At 44.9% G+C, this 26,765-nt stretch overlaps 1 protein-coding gene across 1 annotated transcript in view; it reads right to left on the reverse strand.

Moving 5' to 3' along the window:
• iglon5 (IgLON family member 5) overlaps positions 1-25,432 on the reverse strand; it is a 119,862-nt gene extending 94,430 nt beyond the window's left edge. Inside the window, exon 1 of the mRNA XM_030394851.1 lies at positions 24,651-25,432. Coding sequence (XP_030250711.1) covers positions 24,651-24,711 — 61 coding nt within the window. The 5' untranslated portion in view covers positions 24,712-25,432. The remainder of the gene's footprint in view (positions 1-24,650) is intronic.
• Between the last annotated feature and the right edge of the window lie 1,333 nt (positions 25,433-26,765).

The raw sequence follows: 26,765 nt of genomic DNA on the forward strand, positions 1-26,765 counted from the left end.
AGAAAGAATCACAAAGACTTTGTTGGCAAACCGAGTGGAGCGGAGATGGAGAGAGCGAGAAGTAGGTATAAACAGCGAGGGGAGATTGAGGTTGAGGGCAAGAATGAAAAAAAAAACAAGGAAAAAAAGGGGGGGAAAAGATGTGATGGATTGAAAAGAAGGGGAAGGGCGATTTGAAGTGAGATGAGATAGCGTCAAGGTGGGGGGAGAGAGAGGGGAGAGGGAAGGGGTGAGGGAGGGAGGGGGGGGGGGCAACACTGAGAAAGCGACACACTTTCCGGGCTTATTTACACGTAGCTGCCAGTATGACAGGTAATTTGGGCAAATTCTCCACAGAGCCTGCAGCAGACGGCGGGGGGATAAAGACGAAAGCAGAGAGCAATAAAAGAGGAAAAAAAAAAAGGGAAGGGGAGAGGAGAGGGGAGGGGAGGGAAGGGGAGGGGGGAGGCACTGAGGGGGGACGTGCGCAGACTACCTGACACGGCCTGAGTCGGGTCTGAGAGCAAGACAGCAAATGGGTTTCCAGATTCCAATCAGAGGAGAGGGGTGGGATAGGAGGTGTGAGCGCAGGGCTGGGAGGAGGAGGAGGAGGAGGAGAAGGAGGAGGGAGGAGGAGGAGAAGGAGGAGGAGGAGGGCGAAACAGGGGCGGAAGTCACCCTGTTGACAGAGTCTGATCATTTTATTTATCTGCAGCGGAGGGAAGAGATATCAAAAGCACTTTTTAATTCAATTTCTCTTTTCCTGTTGAGGCTGAAAGATCAAGCAGGAGGCAGGAGCGGATGAGGCAGAAGAAAAGATGGGGGAAGTAAAAAAATGAGAAAAAAAAAAGAAAAAAAAAAGAAGACATATCCAGATCTCTCCGATTTATTCCGGCTCTGATTTATTCACTTGTTTGTCTAACTTGTGCGCCGTGTCTGTGCATATGTGTGCCTGTGAAGGCAGGTGCGTGTTCCCTCTCAGCACACTTCACGTCGGGGCGAAGCAGGCCTGTTAGACTGTATTTATAGAAAGCTCTTGTTCTTGTTCAGCGCGCGGCTGTCTGTCAGTGCTCAGAGCCAATTAGAAAACACTTGTTAATGGAGAGAGCGCTCCCCGGTACCGCTTCCGTGTGCGTGTGGGTGTGATGACTTTATTCTCCCTCGCAGTGACAGCGACGGAGGTGCGGACGACAGTAACAGAGATAACGATGAAGGAGATAACGAGGTGTTTGTTCCTGTGGGTGGAGGCCCCCTGAGGGGTGTAAGGGGGAGGTGGGGGGCTGCACACACTGCACTGGACCCTCCGCTGGCTTCCACTTCCTGTGGTGACTCATGCTTTATGGAGGCATGAGCGCTTACCCTGCGTTGACCTTCTAACCCTGCCTCCTTCTGTGCTCAAAGCCCGAGGCATCGCAGACGTGACCCGCACATCTCCTGTCACACGCAATCACGTGTGCAGCATGCGCTCGCGTCTGCACACGTGATTGCACGTACGCGGACCGCCGCACCTCACATTTATTTTTCATTATTGATTCGTCTGCCCATCTCTTCGGTGGTGATCCATTAATAAAGCTTATCAAGTATAAAAAAAATCGCAAAGTGCCGATCATAATTTCCCAGTCGTTGCTTCTTTTGTCCAAAAACAACAAAAGACTCGAATCAAATTGAGTTTTGTCCTTTTTTGTAATTTCACCGTACACCTCTGTGGAAGGCAGCATGGGGGAGCTTTTCTCTGTGATCAAGGTGCAACATAAATAACACTGTCTACAAGTGCACAAACATTTTTACAGCACAGCACGTTCACTGAGCCTGTATAAGTAAATTAATGCTCGATGTATCATTGTCCTTTCTTTTGACTGTTTTATATCATATGCTGTGCTGAATGTGCAGAATTGCTGCTCTGTTTTCATGTGTTCACAATAGAAATACTTCAGCAGGTTTCTCAGGTATGTGGTGTGCAGGTGTGCTTCCCTTGAATACCTATTTTTCTGACACATTACAAATGTACTTGAACACAACTTTTTGTACTTTCTACGCCTGACACCTTCAAAACAGGCTTGCCACTTCAGTTTAAATGCATTGAAGGGGGAATTATCGATTATTTTACCTATCAGTGCGTATCACAGGTAGCAGACGTAGCGAGACGAAATGACATAATGGAGGTAACAAAACAGATTTAGACGGAGAGGGAGAGACTGGAATGGGGAGAAAAGTGTTGTCAGCATCTCATATCTGCAGACACCCTGCAGCCCTCTGCCTGGATTTACTTATTTTCTCACTTGTTGCTGCTTTACAATCACAAAATGTTGCTATCTGACGGCCTGGGAATGACACTTAACAATCAGCTAGCTTTTATGGTGCGTTTACGAACAGCTCAGACGAATCCTGATTCTACTTTTTAGTTTAATAGTCTTCTAATTATATTAATATGACATGAGGTTCGGTTAGCTTTGCACATAAATGCTCAGAGGGACACTTTTACCTTTATACTTGTACATTTCAGAGCTTGTACTTCTTACTTTTACTTGAGTAAAGATGTTGAATCAGTATTTCTACTTTTACTAGTCTTTCTTTTTTTTTTAACTACACAAATTCCTCCACTTGAGTAAAGAATGTGTGTACTTTTGGCACCTCCGATTTATGTTTCATTAAACCTGCCCAGGGACTGCAGTTGAAAGTTAGCCGGGATGGCCAAACTGGCACATTTACAGACATGATTTTAATGTGCAATGTCCCTGTTATTCTAAACTGTATAAATAAATCCTCAAAAATATTCAATTTCAATCAACTTATTGAATAATCAGTTAATTATTGGAGCTCTAGTGCTCATGCACAATCATACCCCTCCTGATATGAGGCCATTATCAGAAGCAACATTTCTTCTTTGACTGATTTCTCTTTTTTTATGCCTAAACAAACTAAAGAAACTCTCATGTCTGAATAAACAAACTGACCTCAAAGCAAAACACATTTTCAAACTGTTTTACTAAATATTTTCAGTAATTCAGATATAACTAAATTTATTGTTTGTCAGTTGTTGCTCCTTTAAACTTTTAATGGTGCCATCTTGTCCAAAACTCCCTTGCAAATCATGTACAAGCACAGGCACGCACGAAGACGCTCCTCTCCGATTCAAGTGCTCGTGCCCCCCGTCACACAATCTAAACAGCTCCATGCAGAGCAGGCGCGCCCGGCGCTACTCCGCAATCTCACCGTTTATGACACTGTGTGAGGGAGAAGAGCAACAGAGGTCCGACACGTAACAAGGAAGACACGGGGCAAATTGAATGGAAAAGAAATGGGGAGCAGATGGGTTGAGAGAGGAACACCCAAAGGCAAAGAAAGAGACTTCAGAAGTAAAACAAAGACAGAGAGAAACATGGAGACAGGGTTTAAGAACAGAAGGACAGGAGTCAGGACAGATGTCCACATCTGGAGGTCTCTGCAGATGTCTGAGGAGGGTGTGTGGGCTGGATGGGGAGGGGGGGTTAGCGGATTGAAGAACGAGGGCGATGAAATATAATAAAAGACAGTGTGAGAAGGGATTACCTCCTTTGCTTCAGTGGAGTATGTAATTGTGGTTAAAAAACGCTGTGACTCGATGTGACAACAAAACACAATTGTGTCTCGGAGAGCCGAGTGCGATGCCGGGGAATTAGCAGCGGCGATAAAGACGGAGATAACGCTGAGAAGACCGGGAGGAAGAGATCCGGCTGATTATCAGTGTTGATGATAACAGTGTTGGTGGTTATCATAATGAAGGTGGTGAGGATCAAACGTGGCATAATGTCTTGATGATATGACAAAAAAAAAAAAAAAGATGACTTGATTAAAATTGCTACTGATGCCGGTGATGATAGTGGTATTTTGTTGGCACAATTTTAATCAAAGAGATTCCTGATTTTTACATATTCTGCTGTAATTCTGTGGAGCAGGATGGCTGTTTTGCATCACATAATTCCCGTTTTTGTTTTTTTTTTTCTTCTTCTGCATCTTAGAAACAGCAATCCCCCCCCCCGTACAACTTCATGAATATTCAACCGCCAATACTGCCCTGGGGTGTAAACACTGGTGTCACTCACTGGCTTTTATTTTAAATCTAGTATGACTGCTTACCCCCCCCCCCCCCAAAAAAAAAATGTTTAATCGGAGCTGTGTGGCCCTTCTGTACCTACAGGAGCAAATTATTTTTAATTTAATTAACTTTAAGTCTTTAAGCTTGTCCACCCTCTCTCGCTTCACTCGTCGAAGGTCCCGCCCCCGACTCCTGTAACCCATACTGATGAGCCGCCCATCGCCTAGCCTCGGGCGGAGGTAACCGGCCTCCATAAAGGGCAGCACACGTGCGGAAAAACGGCGAAATGGAAAGTGGAAATAAAGATAAATAATTTCACATGTGTATTAATGGGTTCTTTGCTTGCTCGTATGTTTTACCCCATGGGACGCGACGTCGAGTGGTCGGATCCAGATCCAGATCTGCATGCTGATTGAAGGAAGGATCTGGAGTCCCGTGGTGTTACAGGAGGGTTATTACATGGTGTTGCCCGGATTGGGGATATCAAGTGTTGTGAGCTGGGGATGGCACCCGTGTTGTGTGATAATTTGATTCTCATACATGCAGGGAATCTAATTCTACTGTAGACAAACCTGTTTTCACAAACTGGAGCCAAACCAGTGAAGGTGAGAGATGTTTCATACAGACAACAGTTCAAAGTACTATCGTATTTAGACAGCAAAGCCCTATTCACACAATCTAGCGTGATCAAGGGACCTCATGTGACATTTTGATTTTGAACATTAAAATAACCACGCAATGCTAAAATTAAGCGGGATAATCAAAGTTTGCATTTTTACTCGTATTTACTCACATTATCTCCTGGACATCAACGCCATCGCTCGACTTCCGGGATCAATAACTCATAAGCGAGACGTTGTCAAAACACAAACGATGCCTCATTAATTCATTATAGACGACGAGCTACAACCCAATTTTCATCCAAACGAGCTGGACAAAATCCATCGGTCTTTATTTGCAGCAGCTGTCAGGTGAATATGCAGGGATCGTCTGCGAAGTGCAACGGTGGAAGGAAAAAAAAAAAAAGAGAAATATTTCACCAGAATGATTCCACACATCCGCGCTCTACTGCTGGTTACACAGCAGAACTTGGGGGATTACAGCGTTGTTGATCTTCCATGTGAATGAATCGATTGAATCGTTTTGCTTTTCTCCGTGTTGCACCTCCCTTCCCACTCGCCCGACAGCCGGCTGCATATAACAATCTCAGGCCACTCCTGACCTTCTCCGTCGTCTTTTAAACATCATAGCAGCACAGTTGCTTACTGCTGTTCAACACGTTATGAGCTGCGATCAAATGTAGTCATATACAAGCAATAAACCCCCAAATTACAGACACGCCAGTTCGCGGGGGAACTAATATTGTCACAGCATCTCTGTGTTTGGCAAAATATGTAGGTTAATATTGGGTGGAATTTCTACTTTCTAAATTACAGACATGGCGGATTCACAAAAGATTAAGATCGCAGACGCCCCCCACAGTTATTACAAATTATTAAAGGTCCAAAGGTTGAAGTCAGTGTTTGCCCTGATTTCTGGAAGTCTTTTTTCATTAAAAAACATGGAATTTTTCTTCTTTTGGACCACAATCATTAGATCTAGGTAAAGACATTTCATCTTTTTTGATGCTCTATTGATCTCACATTCATTTGGCCCAAAAAGGTTTGGTTGCTGCGCCGTAGCTCTATAACGGTGAGGAAAACCCTGTGATATAAGGTTTGTTTGGATAGAAAATACATTTCAAAAGCCGACAGGAGAAATAATTACATTTTGAAATAGGATCAAAGGGTAATCAAACAGTTCAGAGTGCCAAAACAAAACAATAAGGCCCAAAGAAAATGAAAGTGATAAGACTGACAGTGACTGACATGTCAGTGGATTTAGGTTTCACCTACTCTGCTGATCCATCTGGCTGCTTCATTTCCCAACAATGACACAGCAGCAAACAAAAGCACAATATACTGACTTCAAAATGACAAGTCATAAACCATCAGAGGACGAAACGAGCGCCTTATCCACAACTTACAAACACATGCTATTTAGTTTATGTTCCTGTCGTTTTCGGCATCTGTCTTTGTTCTTGTTCTGCAGTAAAAGAAGCTACATTAAATGTTGTGTTGCGACAATTAATTATGAAAGACCACATCCAAAATGTTTATAACGTCATGTATTTGAAAACAGGCAATCAGATGAGCCGGTCGGGGTTCAGATTATTCTGTTTGTGCCTGTGGGTAGATTTGATTTTGCAGCAGAAGACGTGACATAAACCCTGACAACAGACGAACAAATCTAGAATGACAGCATCGGGATCGTATGCCTCGGCACACAGGTCACCAGTTGCTGTTCCAGAGCTATTGAATAATGGCCGGAGCTTCTTTTTTTTTTTGCAGAACATTTTGATGCCACAGTGCGTTGTACCTCTGACCTTTTAGATATCAAATGTCATAACTTCATGATGTTATTCTGTCTTGCAGTTGTAGGTCAGAATGTATTGGAAAAAAATGGTGTTTTATGAGGTCACAGTGGCCTCAACCTCTGACCGCTGACCCTTGAAATCCTGAACAGTCCATCCTTGAGTCTTAGTGGATATTCGTACCAAATCTGAAGACATTCCCTCAGTGTGTTTGTGAGATATCACGTTGACAAGACTACGGGATGGACTGACAACCCAAAGACACGATGCCTCTGGGCCACAGCTGTCAAACATTATTAAAGTACTCATGTCTCCACTAATATAAAGTTAAGAAACAAAAAAATAAATAAATAAAATGGCCACTAGAATAAATACTGGGCACAATTCTGTGTTAAAAAAACCCCCCCACTACATAAATTAATAAATACAGAAGATCAGAAACGGACGTTTGTATTATTTTAATGTCAAAATTTGCATGGTGTAGATTTCAGATACACGTGTACCAATCTGATTATGTTGTCTTGATACCTCTAACTGGGAGCTGTGCAGCACTTGCGTAAACAAAGCTTTGATTAACTGGTCTTTGCGCTGACCCCAATCTTAGCGGAGCCCAGATATGCCCTCACTCCGCGTCGCTTTACACAGGTAATGTGAGGCAAGGTCATCCGTCAACCCTGTGTAATTAACTGGGTGGCCTGAAAATGCGCCTTTAGGATACCATTAACCCGTGCTAGCCTAACAAGGCTGTGCAAACACGGGCCAAATACACGAGCAAACACACATCTGTGGCTCGAGTGAGTGGGAGAGCAGAGAGGAAAATCCATTTCATGAATATTGGATTTCATTATGAGGGTGAAAAACAGCTTTGCTGTGGATCATTCTTTAATGACCCAAAGTCCACACGCATGAATCTTTTAGTAGTGGCTGTCTGTTTGATATGGGGGAAGGAATAAGAAGGAAGAAGGAGAGCGGCGGGCTGTATCCCTAGTGGGTTTTGACGGACCATGAGACGAGACTTGGGTTGAGCACCTGGATCATGGACTCAGACAATCTTTTGGACAGGTGGGTCATCCTGTTGCACACACAGAGAGAGGCCAAGTGGGGATTTAGTTCTCAGACACGCTCGCTGCAGTTTCTCTTATTTATTGGGGCCTGCAAAAAGAGAAACAACAAATTTTCGGGTCCAGATTTTATGTTTGTGTCAAATCTTACAGCATGAGTTATGTGCCGGCTGCTGAGGCTGGCCTTGTTTTTTTTTGTTCAGAGTTTGTTTTCAATATGAGTGAAGAAGCTCGCAGCTGAGAGCCTCTCCTCGCCTCCAGACTGATCCTCGCTGATTGGCCAAGAGGTCAGACTCCTCACTTAACTCCACAGCACTCTCCCGCCACTAGACTCCACCACCCTCCAGTTGGGGTTTGTCGCTATCAATTCATGATACAGCTCACCTTTCTGGGGATGAATTTGGAATGACCCACCTCTCTTAGAGCGCAACACAACAGATGTGCGCGTCAGTGATTTGTTTTCAGCTCCGATCCGACACCCGGTTAGTTTTCTCTTTTCTGTTTTTCATTTTGGAAATGGAGGGCTGTCGTGTGCAAATATATTTAGTCCTAAAATATTTTTATTTTCACTCAAACAATTTCTCCTTCAATCCGTCAGCTATTTCAGAAGTCACTGACATTATGTTGAGTAACTGCGGGGAACGCCGGCGAGAAAACAGCAATGAAGCTAACATGTTCGGGGAGCGTGATGTAATATTAATCAGCGCGGCGCGGCTGAGTTGATTTGTCACGTTTAGTTATGCTGCGACTCCTCCGCTGCTCAAATCACGACTTCTTTGGATACATCTGAGCGCATCAGCATTCAGCGCTACAACCCAGAATATCTGAAAAGGGAATACATGAGATCAAAAGGCGAGCGTGTGCGCAAGATCAAAAGCTCAAAGCTAACACGAACAAAATTAGGTATTATTAATCACATGTAATTACAATAAACACCGCTATGCTTTTATTGTATTCCTTCTGCAGTCTTCCTGTAAAAGTAAGCGCTCCGCCGATTGCGGAGCTGCTTTAAATCAGCAGCTTCTACCGGAGATGCAGGTGGGGTAACACAGGCATGAAATGAATGTGGCAACCAACCTGGCAGAGCTAATAAATAAAACAACCAACCCACGGCCAGAAACAGCCCTCCATATGGCGTGCTTCTGCCTCAACCAACTCGTATCTGGTTCATCCAACCTTTTTGTGCAAGGCGTTCCCAGGAGTGGCCCTTACCCCTTTCCGGGCCAGCCAATTAACTCTGGTAAAGCCGCATTCTTCCTCAACAACCACTTCCTTACATGCATTGTTCTGCCTTCCAACTGACCCTCTTTCAAGCAGGTTTGACACCGAGCTGATCCCGGGGAGCTTGATGAATCTGTAACGTTGGCAGTTTGAATGCGTTGTCCCGCGTGTCTGTGAAACTACTTTGAACTACTATTATCTATGCAGGTTTTTTTTAAGAAAGGCCCCCTGTCCTTATGTTATAGTCCTTGCCGTCGCCAACTTCTCGATGTGTCCTGGGGAGGCGATGGTGTCTCCTACAATACATATGGATCCTTCGCTGGCTTCACCGTCAGCAGCACTGACGTCTGGACAAAGGAGCAACCAGCTAGGCCGAGATCACCGCAATCAGAGATCAAACCTGTGTTTTTTTAAAATGGATAGTGGGTGGTTTTCCCTCGAGCCACACCAGCATCCCGCATGTATAGTAATACATACTCCTACACGGGACAATGTCACCAATTGTTAGTGAAATGTGTCACACCAAACCAACATCAAAGAACGTTGGGCGACAAAGGCTGACTGGTGTGTCCCCTCATGTTCCCTGTGTCTCTGCCAAAAAGCTGCACAAGACTACAGCTGAAGGTCGACTAGCTTACATTCTGCACCTGCACGACAGGAAGTATCTCTCCATACCTCCATGCAGCGTTAGTCTGTAATCGTCACTCAAAAAGGGAAACCAGAAGGTGGAAAATATGGAATTTGTTACCGTAAAGCAGCTTTTCCCCCCCCACACATAATGAAGCCACTTTTGATGAGGAGTACGTCTGATAGAAAGTTGCAAATGACACGAAAAATCCAGAGCAGCCGCAGTAAACGGGTGAAATCGCGCGTGCTCCGGCGACAGGCTCGGCGGGCTTTCCTTTTTCTCCTTCCGTTTCTCTTCTTGCTCAGTGATTTGCTTAAGAACGGCCAATCAGAGAGATTTTCCCTCACCGACGGACTCCGCCGCCAATTCTACGCGCTCAATCGACCAAAAAGCAGCTGATGAGGGCCGACCAGTGCCAAGAGTCAGGGGCGCATCACGACAACCAGGGCTCTGAGGCTGGGCAATAATTCAACCCTTATTTCATCAGGAGTTTGGATCATCATATGTTTCGCTCAAACATTTAAGAAAATGTAACTGTTCAAAATACAAAGTGTCTTTAAAAACTGACAAAATAATGTGGAGAGTTGATGGAAAACTTTACATACATTTACCTTGAGCTGACGAAATTAATCCATTTATTGATCAGAACAAAATGAATTGTCATTCACTTGCTGGTTCCAGCTTTTTAAATGTGAGGATTTGCTGTCATTTATAATAACCAATGAAGATTATTTTGGATCTTCTGGATTGCCAGTTGGAATAAAAAAAAAAAAACAACAACCAATTTGAACATCTGAACGAGGGCTCTGGGAAATTGTGATTTGAGTTTTTGACAATTTCTGGACATTTTTACAAACAAATAATCAGCAGATTCAGAGTTGCAGCTGTACATTGAACATATTTAGACATACGGAGGTATTGGAAACATATTTTCATTATCACTGCGATATCAATAACCACAATGACCTGTCATAGAGTGATGTCAGCTCGTCATCGTGGAGGGTACACACACCAACAGCCGCTGCGATATACTATTTTGATAGACCATCGGATGGTGTCATCCGTAAAAAAACATGAATTATTAAGTTATTAGTGTGTGTGTTGTTTCCCATTAAACTTGCAGCAGAGGGAGTGTGTTACAGGGGGCGCCGCAGCAGGGGAGGCACCGCTCTTTATTACAAGTTGGGAAGATGCGGTTTTCCCCAGGTAATCAGGCAATCACTATGATGGCTCTTTTTCATCACATATGTCAGTGACCCTATAGGCAACAAGTCGCCCAAGGAAAAAGCAAACAGGCGGCCTCAGGCGAGCGGAGAGCGGGAGGCAGAAAAGAAAAGGCTGAGCGAGCACAGTCGGAGGGCCAACGCACAACTTACAGAAACACAAAGTGGCCGAGCTTTACATTATGCTAAACGCGCCGCTGCTTTAATGCAATTCTATCCACCTCCATGTTTGACTGCGTAACGTCCGTCCTCTGCATTGAAATGTTGCAGTTTCAAAGGCAAAGTCTTTTCAAAGCCATTCACACCATATATGCCTTGACAACTTGTGTTGTGCCATCTTTGCTTTCAGGCTGCGCAGCACACTTGTATAAAAGAAGAATCACTACTCATTTAGAAGTCCCTGCTTCAAGAAAATAACAAAAAAAACCCCACTGCGCTACATCAGACTGCACTGTCAAAACGCTGACAACGGACATCTTTATACTCGAGAATAAAAGCCTCGCTGCGATGAAGGGGGCAGAAATGAGGCATTAAACCTCAGGCGATGGCGACAGGATTTCTCATTCAGATCGTGATATCAAACATATTTGCTTAAGTGCATCATATTCAGCTCCGCGCACCAGGTTTTACAGACAAAGCACTCAATCAAATGCGATTCATTACGCGTGTGACGTCACTGCTTTAACCGCACCTGAAGGCGAGTCTGCTCCCGCCACCAGAGCTCCTCGCATTAACTCACCACAGAAAAACTAGTCTGCTTGAAAGCAAAAAAATAATGATATCTAATTAAAAAAAAAAAAAGATCGATAGACTTCCATCCAACATTTCTGGATTTATAAATGCTGCAGACGACTGAGATTGAAATGCAGTTTTTATTCGCCGAAACTTTTCGCGCTGCAGTCGACCAGGCTGCTGTCTGTCTTTCCCCCCCCCCCCCCCCCCCCCCCCCCCAAAAAAAATCTTAATAGACGACCCGACGTCAATAAGGCTTGATCATGATGGATTCAAGGGAGGATCAATCGCGTCGGCCTGATTGAGAAAACACCTGCACTGTCTGCCCCGCATTTGTCATGTCTGATTTAGCTGCCTCCCCGCAGTATACAGATCAATTCTGATTACAGCTGTCAGACCCGTAATAACAAACAAAGGTAACTGCAGGTTGGATGAAGCAGATATTCACGATAAACAGGCCAAACATGATGCTTAATAAAAGGCGTTGAATGGGGTTGTTCATCTTTTATGGCTCAGATATCATCTGATTTAAATCTTCGCCCTGATATGGATTTTTGTTTTGTTGTTTTGCAAAACTCCACTTTTTTCCTTTTTTATCCTGAACCTTCTCGCATTTTATTCCATCTTGCCGGCCTCTCATCGCATCATCACTCAGTCTACGGCTGTAATTTCTCATTTTACAGGACTGTTTAAAGGCATATTTATAGAGGATTTTTTTTCTCCGGCAGCAGAAACCCGTAACAGATTTCCTTTAACGTGGAACCTAAATCAACAAATTCATTTCTACAGTGTCAGCCCTTCCAATAACTCTACCCGCGTCTCAAAGTATAGCAGTCGTTGTCAGGTATAGATATTGACTTGTCAGCACAAATATGTTGGATTAGAGTACTGTTGCCCAACATTAAGCAGCTAATTGCCCTTTCCTGACACCTTCATTATTTCTTAATGGAATTGGAGGTCTGCTGGCCAGAGAAAGGTCACGTCGATACACTCGGTTCCCCCCCGTGATGGGGGGAGAGAGCGCGATGTTTTGCTGCTGTGACAAAATGATCTCACAGTCACTTCCGAGAGGAGATTTGCTCAAATGTTTGCTTTCGTGTTTTTTTTTTCCTCCTATGCACTAAACCTATCGAGTGCTTCCAGCCAATCAAACGTTTGCACGTAGAATCAAACCCAGAGCGGTCTGAATGATGGGGAATTCTGGCAGTCGTTTTCTATTGATACATTTACATGTGCTTTAGCAAAGAGCGCCAGAGCTAAACAGAAAAACAGCGGCTCAACACGGACAGAATGCAGAAGAATTTTAATTGGAAGTTTGACTTGTATCTCAGGAATGATACGCATTTTAATGAGCATGGTTTGGCCAAATTCCTCATTGCGCTGCTCTAACACAAGGGGAATGAGAAAAAGTAATCGACATGTGTTTTAGAAGCGGAGCATGGCCTTGAGATGTGTAAAGAAAAATATGTTTGATCAGTTTTTTTATGGAAATCATACTGGCACCACAGGAATGAGATTACACAACAAATTAGATGGCACTATCACCCGCATCCCTCCGTGGATAAAGGACCCGAAATGTGATTGTAGCACAGTTTTAAAAGCATTTCATAGCCGGGAAATGCCTTAAATAATGTCTGAGGCGAATATTGTACTCACAGCCTCCCCCACCCATGCAGGTCCAAGCACTAATGGGATATTTCACTCATTGCATTAGAAAACTGGGAAGAGCAGCTCAGGCTTTTAGCGTTATCCATCCCCACATCTAATTAGTGAATATCATAATACAATAACACGGCAGCATCCTCTCCCAAACCCAATTAATGGTCTATTGCAGTACAAATGTTTGAGGAAATCTCACCTAACATCCCAATTACCACAATAGCAATACAAATACATTTTGTTCGAAAAGTGTTCCTGTGATCTGGTGCTGTAAAAATGTGAGGCATTCTTTAACTATCGAATACCCCCGGGGACCTGGAGAAGCAAAATAATTCGAGACAGTGGAATATTTCCTTTAAGTCCATTTACGGACCGTCACGGACAAATCCTGAGTGAAATGCGCCTTAGTTTAGTCTTACTGTCAGGATGTCGTGCTCATATGGACACTTTATTACAAGGAAATCCCAGCGGCACCTTCACAGCTGGGGCTGCAACCTTGCGCCAGCTTTCAAGTAAAGCAGAATTTTGGCATACGTCTCAATCGCGGCATAAGATCTGAGTACGCCGCAAACTATGCCAAGCGCTGAATACCAACCACGCATGGCTTGTTGTTCCTAATTGCTGAAGGATGTAATGTGACGACTCATTCAGACCAAATCAGGGGTTGCAGCGAATATGCACACTACTGTTGGGTAGTTGAAACAGAATACGTTTTTTTTTTTTAAGAAATAGAACACAGAGTCAGGCTGAAATGGTAAGTCACATAAGCCTGTGATTAGAACAGCTGTTGAGCAAGCAATCAGCTGAAACAAGTATCTGGTACAGATAATGACCTTTTTTTACGGGTATGGCAAGTAAAACTTTGTCAATATCGGTGCTCGTAATGAGGTAAAATCCTGTTCCTCTCACTCCTGTGATTAAAAACAGAGATCCGAAAGCTCAAGCCTAAGGATTTCTAATAAATAATAAATACAGGAACTTCTCAACAATCCATATCGATGTCAGGCTTTCAGGCTTGCACCCACTTCTGGTCTAAGTCTCAAGACAGACAATTTAGTCGGTCGAACAGATTGAGGTTATTGGCGTACTCGCTCATCCCGAGTTCAACTGTATCGTTTTTCAAGCCGTTTACACCAAATTCATATGCAGACACTGTGAATATAATCCGCTATCATAACAGACATGACATTTTGAGTGTCCGGGTGAAACAGATGCCGTCACAGAATCACCACCCCAGGGAAGTGCGCCTCCGTGCACCAATCAAGTTACAGTTTAAATCCGTGTCTGTCCTGACTCCTATAATATATCCTAGAAGACTTTGAAGATATTCAATGAAAGTGTGTTAAGTATCAAGTGTGGTTCTTGGCGAAATGAAACTTGTCACTGCACTGTATGTGTTTGTTTCTTCACTCTGAGAGTATTCTTACGTGAGTGGAAATGGTCACAATCTCCCCTTCTGTTCTTGAGTTATTGTTTTGTGTTGAATAATGATCAGAAAAGTGTTTGTGCGGGACTTTATGACTTCACAGTGAAGTTGACCTTTGACCCTTCTGATCTGAAATGTGATCATTTTATCCTATTGTACATTTTGTTGCAATTACCCTAAGAGTTCCTTAGTAACGGCCATAGTGACCTTGACCTTTAACCACCAAAATGTAATCAGCTGATCCCCGAGTCCAAGCGGATGGTTCCGGCCAAATGAGGAAAATTCCTTTGAGGTGTTCCTGAGATATCGCGTTCAAAAGAATGTTTGAGACGGACAGACAAGCCCCTAAACATAATACCTCCGACTGCAGCTGTCACCAGCATAGAGGCACAGAAAAAGGACACACGCACAAAAAATTCAGGTCTGCCAAATTGCTCCGGAATTCTTTCATGTTGCTCAGCGCCTCGAACAACTCCATCCAGCCAGGACACTGCAGCAGCAGGGGGAGGGGAACCACGGATGGAGGCAGTCTCTCTGGAAGACTCGCTGCTCCCGAGTCAGGAGTCGGAAACCAAAAAATGACGCTCTCCTGGTTGTTTCCTTGCACGCCGCCGCACAACTCTGCTCTGATCGCCTGATTTGCTCTGAAGGCAGCATACGTATTTGCTTGCTGTGTACGTTGGCATTTTTAAGACAGTGTCTAAATCTAATATTTCATGTAACCTGTGGATTCTTGACGAGCACCGAACCACTTATTATGATGTGGGCGCGCCGCATGAGCGTCTTATTAGAGGTGTGCTGCCTCGCTGCAATGACTCCCTAACCAGTCGCGGATCACATTAGCACCGGCTCCCTAGTGCCGCAATATCACACAACAAGTGACCCCTGAAACAATTTTTATTACTCCCACTCGCAGCCGCACAATCACCCAAACACAGGTTTCATCGGTGGGATAAACCTGCCATGTTTTTTCAGTCCACCTAATCATCTGTCTGCAAAATCAATCCATCTCGATCACTGCCTGTTGCGGGTCTTTGAATCCCTCCTCCCCCCTCTTCCCTCACACCATCTGTCTCTCTTCCCTCGCTTCCTCCCAGCAGCCCTTCTTCAATCATTTTTTCATAACTCCTCCATCTCTCCAGCCTGTCCACCCTCATCAGCTCCCTCCGTCTTACCCCCACTCTCTGCATTAAACATACATACGACCCTACGCACACTGCATGTAATGTGCTTTTTCGTGTTTGCAAATTTCGTGCCGAAGTGAGAACATATCTGCTAATGACTGGAGAAGGGGAGGGGTGGCGGGGTGGCACCGACGCTGGCCGCACTTGATTCGCAGCAGCACGTTAGCCGTCTCAGCAGCTGACCGGCTCATTATCATTTAGAGCCGCTCGCTGCACAAACTACACACCCACACGGTCTGTCGCTAACTCCTGACAGGAATTAGAATTATGTGAAAGTCAGGACGAGACGGATTCTTATAGTCACTATTATGTAGTGCCAAAGTCCGGGGGACCCGGCCTCTTGTACGCCTCTTTTTCTTTCCCGTAGGAGACAATGTTGGTATGTGGTGCTCATTAGTGCACCCCGTGTCGCTTCTCCACCCCTCACTCATGCCTTCTCTCTCTGTCTATTAAAGTCTAGGACACAATTTCCCCCATTCTCTGTCTCTCTCTTTCACCCTCCATCTCTCTCTCGCTCACTGTGAATGAGAGTCTGGAACACAATTACGCCTGTTCCCTCTCTCTCTCTCTCTCTCCCTCTCTCTCTCTCACTCTCTTTCTTGCACTTTATCCATCCCTCGCTTGCTCTGGCACTCTCTCTCTCCACCTCTTATGGCTTCAGGAGAAGTCTGTGAAGGGAGCAGCTGCTGAAATATTTATTGATCTGTTTTCCTCAGTTTTATTTATTTCCCTCTCTTCCCTCTATGCCCTCCCTTCCCCTCTGCACGGACCTAGAAACACCTCCAGCGCCACGAGATGTCAGGAGCGGCGGAGGGGCTGAAAATCCACAACATGAAACCATTATTTAGCATTTGTTGCACCCAGTAGTTTCACCTGTGTAAACAAAACAAAAGGGTGCGCGAGTGTGGGATGAAGGCAAATGTGACAACAACAGCAGCAGCAGCGTCAGTAGCAGCGAGGACAGAAGCGACACAGATTGAGCGGCGAGACAGCCGGATTGTTCGGCGTATTTTGATGCCGAGATCCGCCGCAGGGGGTTGTTGACAGGAAACACCAAGGTGCTGTTCTTTATTTTTCAGAGTGTAAAGGAAGTTGTACACAACTGCAAGCTATTGAAGTAGCAGTAGTCATGGCAACAATGCCCCGAGCAATTACAATTACAATGGAAACAGTGGTAGCACTGGACTTAATGGATTCACTGATGAATCTGACGTTATCTCTGCGTAATTAAAGGGCTTCCGTGCTATCGTATGTCCCCGTGGTAAATATCAGCGCGGCTAACCGGGAGTTTTGAGGTTACTCTGACGGCGAGCGATTCAGCAGTCGCTTCAAACTAATGTTTTTTCTCCAGCCTTCTGTTGTAGCACAAATGATTAAACTTCCACACAAACACACACACTAGAGAAGGATCACACACATAAACACATGAGCACAGTGGGACACAAAACTAACACGCACACAAAGCTAAGTCCCATCACCAGGCATGGCCTGCATTAGTGCCTAAGCCTTTTCCATTGATTTGCCGGCGAGCTCCTTGTCTTTTGGTAATGAGGACAGGGAGAGAAGCGGGACCCTCGTCCCTCCCGGCTCCCAGAGGACAAGCCGCCCGCACTAATCTGAATCGTGTTTCCAATGATGCTAACTCCCTGGCACAAAAAAAGACCAGAAGGAAGAGGAATAGAGGGAAGAAAATCACACAGCACCCTCCCTCCCTCTCTTACAGTATTCATTCCTCTTAAATGTGTAACATCTGCACATCACCAAACAAGAAAACATCTCTTTTTCTCCCTCTCTCTTTTTCCCTGCAGACAGCTCAATCTGCAGTGTGGACTGAAGCCTTGGAAACCAAAGAGAGGAAAACTGCACTGTGCTGAAACTTATTCGATTTTCTCCATATGAACACTATGGAACAGAGATCAATGGGAGTTATTAATATCCACGCTGATATGTGTGTGTGTGTGTGTGTACGTATATACATATATATACACATATATATATACACATATATATATATATATATATATATATATACATATATATATATATATATATATATATATATATACATATATATATATATATATATATATATATATATATACATATATATATATATACATACACACATATATATATATATATATATATATACAGATGTCCCCTCGTCTGCCTTATGGCTGAGGTCCATTGGCTTTCCATTGATTTACCGTTCACACCTTCAGCGGCGGAATTGTAGAAATTCATCTTCCCTGTGGCCCAAGTGAGGAAGCTATGCCACAGTGTATGCATGCATACCTTTATCAGAGTGTGTGTGTGTGTGTGTGTGTGTGTGTGTGTGACTGCGTGGGCGGTGGTTGATGTGAGCACACGAGCCACCACTTACTCCTGCTCCTACAGCCACTCTGCTCCCTCTTGAACGATCCTTCCCCTGCACTAAATAAAACATAGCCCTCGTTCCTATGTTACAGTGAGAACCCACGGCTAATGTTCATATTCACGCCAGGACCGACACAGGTCTTTAAGCTGGGACTGGGACACGGGGAGGACGAGAGGCGGTTGTAACGAAGCGAATTACTACAGTAATTAAACACAGTATAACTACCTGTCCCGAGCTGAAAGCGGTCCCAGTTCCTTTCCATTACACTGAACTCCATATATTATAACTGTAATTATAATTGCAAACAAGCCTCGCTGTAATCATTATTTATGACACTGACACTATGTGTAATTGCCAAAGCCCCCGAACCAATATGTGAGGCCCAGTGAAGTGTTTATCAAAACCGACAGGAGAAATCTCAAGGGCGGCGAGGTGGTTCTGCACCCGCCTCTCGTCCGCGGCAACACCGTGGCTAACCATCCTCAAAGGAGATGAACCTGTGACCTCTCAGTCACCGCTCTGGCCAGATAGCTGCTAACGCTATGAGACGCAGAGTTCAGCTTCAACCCGGCGGGTCAAAGGGTCACCAGCTCAGGGTTTATTCGTCTCTGTCCAGACTATAATTGGAAATGCTGCGAAAAACCCACATGGCGAGGGCACGATAATGAATGCAACTCAACATTCCTCCGTGTTCTGGTCATTTCGTATTGTCACTGATATCCTCCACCCCTTAAATATAAAAAGGGTCTGAGCTGTCTCCTTTAGGGCAGAGGTAAAGACTCCCCAGAGCCAGGTGCAATAGATTCACACGTATCTTTTTAGTGTGTGCAGTAAGATGGTTTAATTCACAACCTTTGTAGCTGTCAAAATGATAGCCCCCGTCTTATTGTCCTGTTGTCTTATTGGGGTTTTTATAAACTTCTTCTTGCTCACAGGTCTTAGTTGGTTTTATTTACTCTTACAAATTGATTTTTACATACTGCTGTCACTTTGTCTTACCTGCCAACATATGGGATCATAAAGACAGGGGGTCTATTTTTCGCCATGGGGTACTTAAGTCTTCCAGCGAAACAACGGGCCTCGCTAAAAACGTGGTATATCTCCTGTGAATGTGGATGTGAATCTACGTGCAGTGATAGTCTGACCTGTAACACCATTTGAGTGGATATTTGAGAGGCTTTCTGCCAGAGAGCTTTCAAGAAGTCAGGTGATGTACTGTGAAGATGGACAAAGCTTATGATAAAGAAGATAAAAGGGTCTTGGAGAGGACTTTGACACGAGCAGGTGGAGTTTGTGTCCTGAACAAGGTCAGATGTTTTTGAGGACTTTGTATTTGTAGACTTAGTGAATGGGAAAATCTTCAGGTATCTTGAAAAAGTATTTTCAATTTTCAGTTGCAGTTGGGTAAGGTTCAGGGAGCACATCCACTTATTTAAGTGCAGGTGACATACCACTCGTTTAGGTTGAGGCGACAAAAATGCTCGGTTAGGTTTAGGCAACAAATCTACGTATTTAGGCGCATGCAAATAAACTAATTGTTTAGGTTCAGATGGCAAAAGTATTTGGTTAAGTTTAAGCGACAAAACTACTTGGCTAGGTTTAGGGAGCAAATATTTAGCTAGGTTAAGTCAACAAATCTATGTAGTTAGGTTGAGGCGACATAGCTGCTTGGTTAGGCTCAGATGACAAAAGTACTTGGATAGGTTTATTAAAAGAAATTATTTGCGTAGGTTAACTGTAGGTCACTTTTGGTTTAACACAGGACACAAAAAGTCTGTATGACCCAGGTGAGGTGCCAGTCCCAGATGTAAATATGTTTTTATGGCGTGAAACAACAGCTAATGTTAGGTTAGCTGCCTACGTAGAGAGTGCTAAAATTGGGTTGTGGGTTGCCAGGTTGCAGTGACAGGTGGTTTGTTGAGTGTAGATTGTGTTTCCTTGAAAATCAGAGAAACGCCAGAAAGAAATACGAAAATTTTGTTTGAGCACCAGGCAAATTATGTTTGCCAGGAGAGTCAAAAAATAAATATAAAAAGAGAGGGCTCGGAAATGGCCTTGAAATATTGGAAGAAGGTGTGTTGTGTGTGTTCTTCCTTCAGAATCATATTTTACTGACAGATGAGTGTGTCTGTCTTTTGCCTTTCTGCAGGCAACATTTCCCATGTGAGACAATAACACAGAAGTGAACCGGTTGTATTTTACCTTCCTTGATGTGGATCCTTAACACCTTGAAATCCAATAAAAATACTGTCAGTGGTTACCAGGCATGACATGATTCTTTGCAGTGTATTCAGAAGGTTTAAGTCATGGTACAATAGCTGTTTCATTTCTAAAGGGATTCTCCAAAATCATCAGTGGGTGGTATTTGACTTCATTCAATAACCTCTGGTACATATTTCAGAATGTTTCCACTGCAATAATATTAGTAAATCTCCCTCTCCGGCACCTTTACCATGACATGAATTCCTAACGTTGCTGCGACCCAACAACCCTGGAATACATACAAGAATCAGTCAGATTAACAAAAACGTTATTGGTGGGAACCTCGAGGCATCTCATTATCCGATTAAGATTCAGAAGGTCAACATGTGACAGTTAAAATCAATCTTGATGCGAAAGACTTTTGATAAATATACATGATCTTTAAAAAATAACTAAATGAATTCACTCCTGTTATCTCTGCCCACGCTTCGCCATCCTCTCCAAAACTCAAGAAGTAGCCTAGCTTAGAACGTCAACACCAGCTGCTCGCAGTCTGGTCTTAAAAATAATGTTACAGGTGAGCATAATGTTGAGAATCGGGTTTGAAATGTCTGATTATGGACTGGTCGGCATCAAACATAATCTTTCAGGAACTGCGATGCGTCTTTGAATCAATTTTTTCGACTCGTATGACAACTCAAATTGTTCTCTATCCAAGCGTTCTGTCATTAACAGGGTGGCGACCAGCCAATCCTCAACCATTCCTTAAAAAAATAAAAATCACTTTTCATTCTTCGCCCAACTCAACCATTCTTTTTCATTGCATTTGTCTCCGCCGGGTCAAAACACAGCTGGAGAAGAGATAGTTCTTATGGCACCATCTGGTCTCCACTGTGTGTAAGGAATAGATTCAGTGGAAGATGTTGGACTCGCAGCACCACAGGCCACCGCAGAGCAGCTAGAGAAACTGTAAAGTGAAACCCGAGGGAGAAGCATTGGAACCACAGAGCCACTCCAGGCTGGTTAAACCTCCTACCCATGTCGCCGAGGCTCTTGAGACCAAATCCAGGCCCTCTCACTCAAACACTCGCAGATAAATAGAACCTGCCAAAATGGCAGAGCATTTCTAAGCCAAACATGGAGAACAACAGCACACAGAAAACATGGATTTCAAAGGGAGGGAGAAAAAGCAGAGGCCCCTCCAGAATAGGAGCGCAAGGCATCTGTTGATGCTGGCATCTCCTTTCCCCTCATCTCCAAGCCAAGACTGGTGATCCAGTCGGGTGTGTGTGTGTTTGTGCGTTTGTGTATGTGTGAGAGGGCAGGGATGTGCGGTGGCTACGTGCTAACATGTGCAATGCGCGTTGACCCCACTTGGCCCCCATATGTTGCAGAGACAAGAAGGATGGCGAGCTACAAAGCGACCCCACCTGTTTACACCTGTGTTCCCGCCCTGCGCACTTCCGCCCACCAGAACCTCCATCACAGCGGCACGCATTGGTGAAAGGACCCATCTGTTGGACCAACCGAACACTGCTGGTATATATGTAAAGCTTACAGCACGGTGTGAAGATGGGATTTACTGCAGCAATTGCATTCATGGATATCTGTATGACGAAAATGTGTGTCTTAAACATCTGAATAAAGAATTAAAACAATTTCCTTTGGTGCGTCACCTTAAACGTCCTCTGCTGTGACCCGACGTACCACCGTGAGCAGAAGCAATTTCTCTTGTCATCTTCACTTTTCACAGAATCAATGACGGCATTATTCTCATTATCAGATCTCGCGTGTGTCTGTCACAACAGAAATCCTTTGAGCGCGGGGTAAATTGTTTAATTTCGTGCGGAGCTGTGTGTGTGTGTGTGTGTGTGTGTGTGTGTGCGGATACATTCACAGCCTTAATGCTCCATCATCGGAGAAATCAGCGCAGTCTCATAGATGAAACAGGTTTTGATTAATTGCAGACAGCTTGTGTGCCAGAAATATGTAGATGTTTTACTGTACGTGTGTGTGTGTCTGTGTGTGTGTGTGTGTGTGTGTGTGTGTGTGTAGGCGCTTGGCCACCCTGCTTCCTGGAGTTATGGTTCTCAGACACTTTAAGTGGAGGAAAAAGGGAGAATAACAGAGGAAGGAGAAGGCATGATGGCACGGCAGGAGCTGGCCATCTCACCCATGGAGTGGTTTGTGCATTCACACGCCAAGCCAGTAGGAAACCCTTTGAATAGCCTAATTGTGTTTTGCGGCACAGAAAAAGGCCTTTTTCAACCTGGCTGGCGCGCCACTGAGCAGGTCTGAAACACATTTTGCTATCTGCTTCTGAGGGTGTTAAAGATAAAACAGCACCCTCTCTTAAGAAATATTTGTCGGGCATAATGAGAAGTGGCTAAAATGAGTGCTTCTCTGTGTCAAGAGGAAGAAACGTCTTCAGATGAATAAAATACTGTCAGTCATTCGGAGGAATCCGTCTTAGACACCATTAACCTGGCAATAATAACTCACTCGCAATCTGCCCATCCGTTGCGGTGGAGCGTTTAGGCAAACACACACACACACCACACGGGTCCGGCTCAAAGGGGCACAGATAAAATACAGGATTATTCCACTGCTGCATGATTTATCAAGCAGGCGGACGGTGCCCTTTTAACAGTCGTGTTCTTCCTTTATAATGCATGCTGTCTTCCTTTAAAGACGGACGTGTTGCGGACCTACAGCAACTCAGAGCAGCAGGCGGGACTTTCACTCCGAGATTGAAAACTGATTCACATGCGCCGCAATGTGCACACAGCTCGCATCAATATCCAATCATTCCTCAACTGTGGCTTACACGATTGGTCACACCTTCACATCCCCCCCCCCCCCCCAAAAAAAAAGAAAACCCCCCACAGGTTACAAATTCAGAGAGCTGAAAGCTGAAATGAGACAGAGTGTTGGCTGCGGGGTTTTGGTTTGTGAGGCGCTGAGATCATTGTGTTTGTGTGCCGTGTTGTGCGTCCTGCAGGGCTGTCCGTCTGCTCTCCGCCTGGTGTGGAGAAGGGGCTCGCTGTGGCAAGCCAACCGTGACCAGCTGGGCTCGCCTGCCCACAAGGAGCTCCGGAGCAGGAGGCTATAGCCCGTCTGCATCTGCAGGCTGTTAACCTCACATCTTATTGCACTGACACATCAATTATTGTTATTAAGGGCCGAGAGTAATTTATTTATATACTGATTTCCCACAGGATGAAGGCTGGACTAATTGAGCCAGGTGTGTGTATTTTTGCGTGTGTGTGTGTGTGTGTGTATTCATGTTAGATTAGATGCTGAGAAAAGCCGTGCACAACGCAACTTAATATATGTTGGGACATCCCATAGCATGGTGAGAATATTAGAAGGACGGCGCGATGAAAAATGGGTTTTGAACGCTCCCCGGTCAGCGTTCCCTTGCGGACAGCAGAGCTGCCTGTGTGTGTTTTTCATAACGAAGCCCTTTATAATGCCATCTGAAGTTATCCCAGCCGACTTTTTACTGCAGGATATTTTTTTTTTTTTGAGCAGATGAATGAAGTCTGCCTGTTTTGTTGAGCTGTGGTGGTGGTCCTGGTGGTGTTTGGTGGTAGAGGAGAGGGGTGGGTGGGGGTGGGGATGTTTTATGCCGGAGATAAAAGAGGAGATTTTTGACCCCATCAGCCCTCCAACTGTCCATCCTTCACCGTTTATTTCTCTCTGCCTCGCTCGACCTTGGGTTTGAAGACAGAGAACAAAACACTGGCTTTGCTCTCCTGAGTCTCTCTGCATCGCTTCTGCCCCTACTTATGTTACCCCCACCACCATTACTACCCCCCCCCCCCCCCTCCATCTCTCCCTCCCTCCCTCTCTCTCTTTCTCTCTCTATCTCTCTCTCCCTCTCTTTGCACTGGTGGTGCGTCATGTGCGTGGGATACCAGGCCATTCATGTCACGTAAAGGAATGTTCACAGACGACTGAGGATGGGAGTCTATTTATTATTTATTTATCTATCTATTTATTTATTTTCTCCCCCACCCTCCCCACCCCTCCCCCACCCCTCATAGTAAACATCTTAACATGCATCACCCGTTGCTTACACTGAACCACGAGGTTGGCTCGGAGATGAACCTGGCGCTGCGCTCTCACGCACGCAAGGGCGCGCACGTACGCACATACAGCCTCTCACCTCTCTTTACATTTGTGTACGCAAAAAAGGAAAGAGAGAGAGAGAGAGAAAAAAAAAAAAAAGCTGGAGCGCAGTGGCACAGCATGCAGACACGCGTGATTCACAGGCAGGTAGATCCCCCCCCCCCCCCCCACACCACCACCCCCACGCACATACACACGCACGCACGCACACGCACGCACACACCTCATCATTAGTATTCACCTCCACGAGCGTTTTTTCGGGGAAAAAAAAAATGAAAGGCGAAGATAGAAGAGGCGCAGCGGCACAGCTCGGCAAAGTAGCTCGTAAGAACTTACCTTTCGACAGCAGCACCAGGATCAAACCAGCGAACGCGTTCCGCAAGAGGGGGCAGCCCATGATGGAGTTCTGATTGATTTTCTGCTTGTTTTTGCAGCCAGACGCCTCGGTATTCCTCCTGTATGGCAGCGTGGCGGGGGATCTCTCTCTCTCTATATATATTTTTAAAAAAAACCCGACCTAGAGAATGAATGTCAGCAGCAATAGTCCAACGCTTCTACATGTGACTGGACGAAAACATCAGTCTTGTCCACTTGACTTTTCCTTGTGATGTCGTTGAGAGAGAGGGGGAGAGAAAGAGAGAGAGAGAGAGAGAGGGAGAGACGGAGGGGGCTGTTTGTCTTCTCCTTTGCAGAAGAATCTCTCAAGCAGAAAAAAATATTAGAGCAGGAAAAAAACCAACAACAACAACAAAAAAAAAAAACAAATATCCCAGACTTAGTTTGGCTCTCAGCGCCTTGAAGGACAGAGGGAATATTTCAGCCAACGCATGGGAAGAAAAAGGCAAAAATTCAAACTGCCACCTGACTTGACATGAATCTCTTTTTTCTTTTTCTTCTTTTTCTTCTTTTTTGTCAGAGAACAGGATGGAGTCTGTGCGTCCTGAGCCCGGTCGCAAGTCGCCACTCGAGCCTTAATTAGCCTGCTCCCTTGTGTCTCTGTTGGTATGCAGCGCGTCTCGTCGCTCCGCACTCAGCGCGTCGCAGGGAGCAGCACTGAACGCGAGGCGCACAAGAAAGAGCATGATTGACAGTTCAAGGAGAGCCCCTTTCCCAATCGCCGGCCCCAAGGAAGGAGGCGGGATTTACGATCGCACCGATGTCCCGCTCGGAGAGGCCGGCCGAGGAGCCGCGCCGGCCAATCGGAGGCGCGCGTTGGGCGGGCGGAGCGCGAGGCGAAGCGCGGCGCGGTGATAATGCAATGTGATTTATAGCCGGTTCGGTGTTGCTGCAGTACTCGGAGAAAACAGTCCACAGGGGGACAGGCAGGCATGATAACTACAGGGACAGAGGTGTGGGGGTGGGGGTGGGCAGGTGCAGCCATATGCGCCGAGTTTTTAGCGATGGTGGCTGTAAAGTGAATGATGTGCTGCCAATGAGCAGATGTTACTCAACTGCTGGAAAATGAGTATTGTCAGACTACTAGAGGGGAGGCTGTAAAGACTGCGAGACAATAGCCCATGTGTATGAATACAGGAGCTTGTGCAAAAGTTCTTTTTTTCCCCCCATAACTTGATTTAAAAAAAGTGGAACTTTGAGGTGAAATACTTCCAGCCTTTTTTTGTTTTAAATTTGAGGATCGCGGCTCCCAGCTCAAATCCGGCATCTCAAAATATTAGGTTATGACGTACGACCAATCAATACAAGGATTTATAATACAGAAATGTCGACCTTCTGAAAAAAAATTTCATTTATGCGCTCAATACTCGGCCAGGGCTGCTATTGAACGAATCTCTGCATGGAGGCGATGAGCACTGTTGTGGAAGCCTGGGTTGCTCTGACGGTGGCCTTCAGCACGTCTGTGTTGTTGGGGTCTGGTGTCTCTCAACTTCCTCTTGACAATAGCCCAACGATTCTCTGTGGGGTTCATGTCAAGCGAGTTGGCCAGCCAGTCAAGTGTAGTAACACCATGGTCAGCAATCCAGTTACTAGTAGATTTGGCACTGTAGGCAGGTGCAAAACCCGGCTGGGAAGGGAAGTATGGAGATGCTAATTTCCTTTTCCAGCAGGAGTAGTGACTGGTTTGCTGACTATGATATTACTGTATATTCTATTATATTCATCTTATGCTATACTCTAATATTTTGAGATACTGGATTTTGGATTTTCATGAGCTGTAATCATCGAAATTAAAACAACAAAAGGCTTGAAATATCCATATATGACATCAACTTTTCGATGATATTCCAAGTTTTTGAGATGCACTTATGTAAGTTGCGGCTTGACTTGGTGAACCGCGAGCTGATTCCAAGAGCACTGCAGAAAAGGCACCATCTGACTGAGTCACAGTGCTGACATAACGGCAGGCAACATAAACCCCATGTAGGAAGACACTTTATATTTATGCAGAAGCGTTAATGAGCCATTTATAAACATGTTACTCTCTTAGTCGTT

The sequence above is a fragment of the Sparus aurata genome, chromosome 17 (assembly GCF_900880675.1).
Source record: "Sparus aurata chromosome 17, fSpaAur1.1, whole genome shotgun sequence".
Lineage (NCBI taxonomy): Eukaryota > Metazoa > Chordata > Actinopteri > Spariformes > Sparidae > Sparus > Sparus aurata.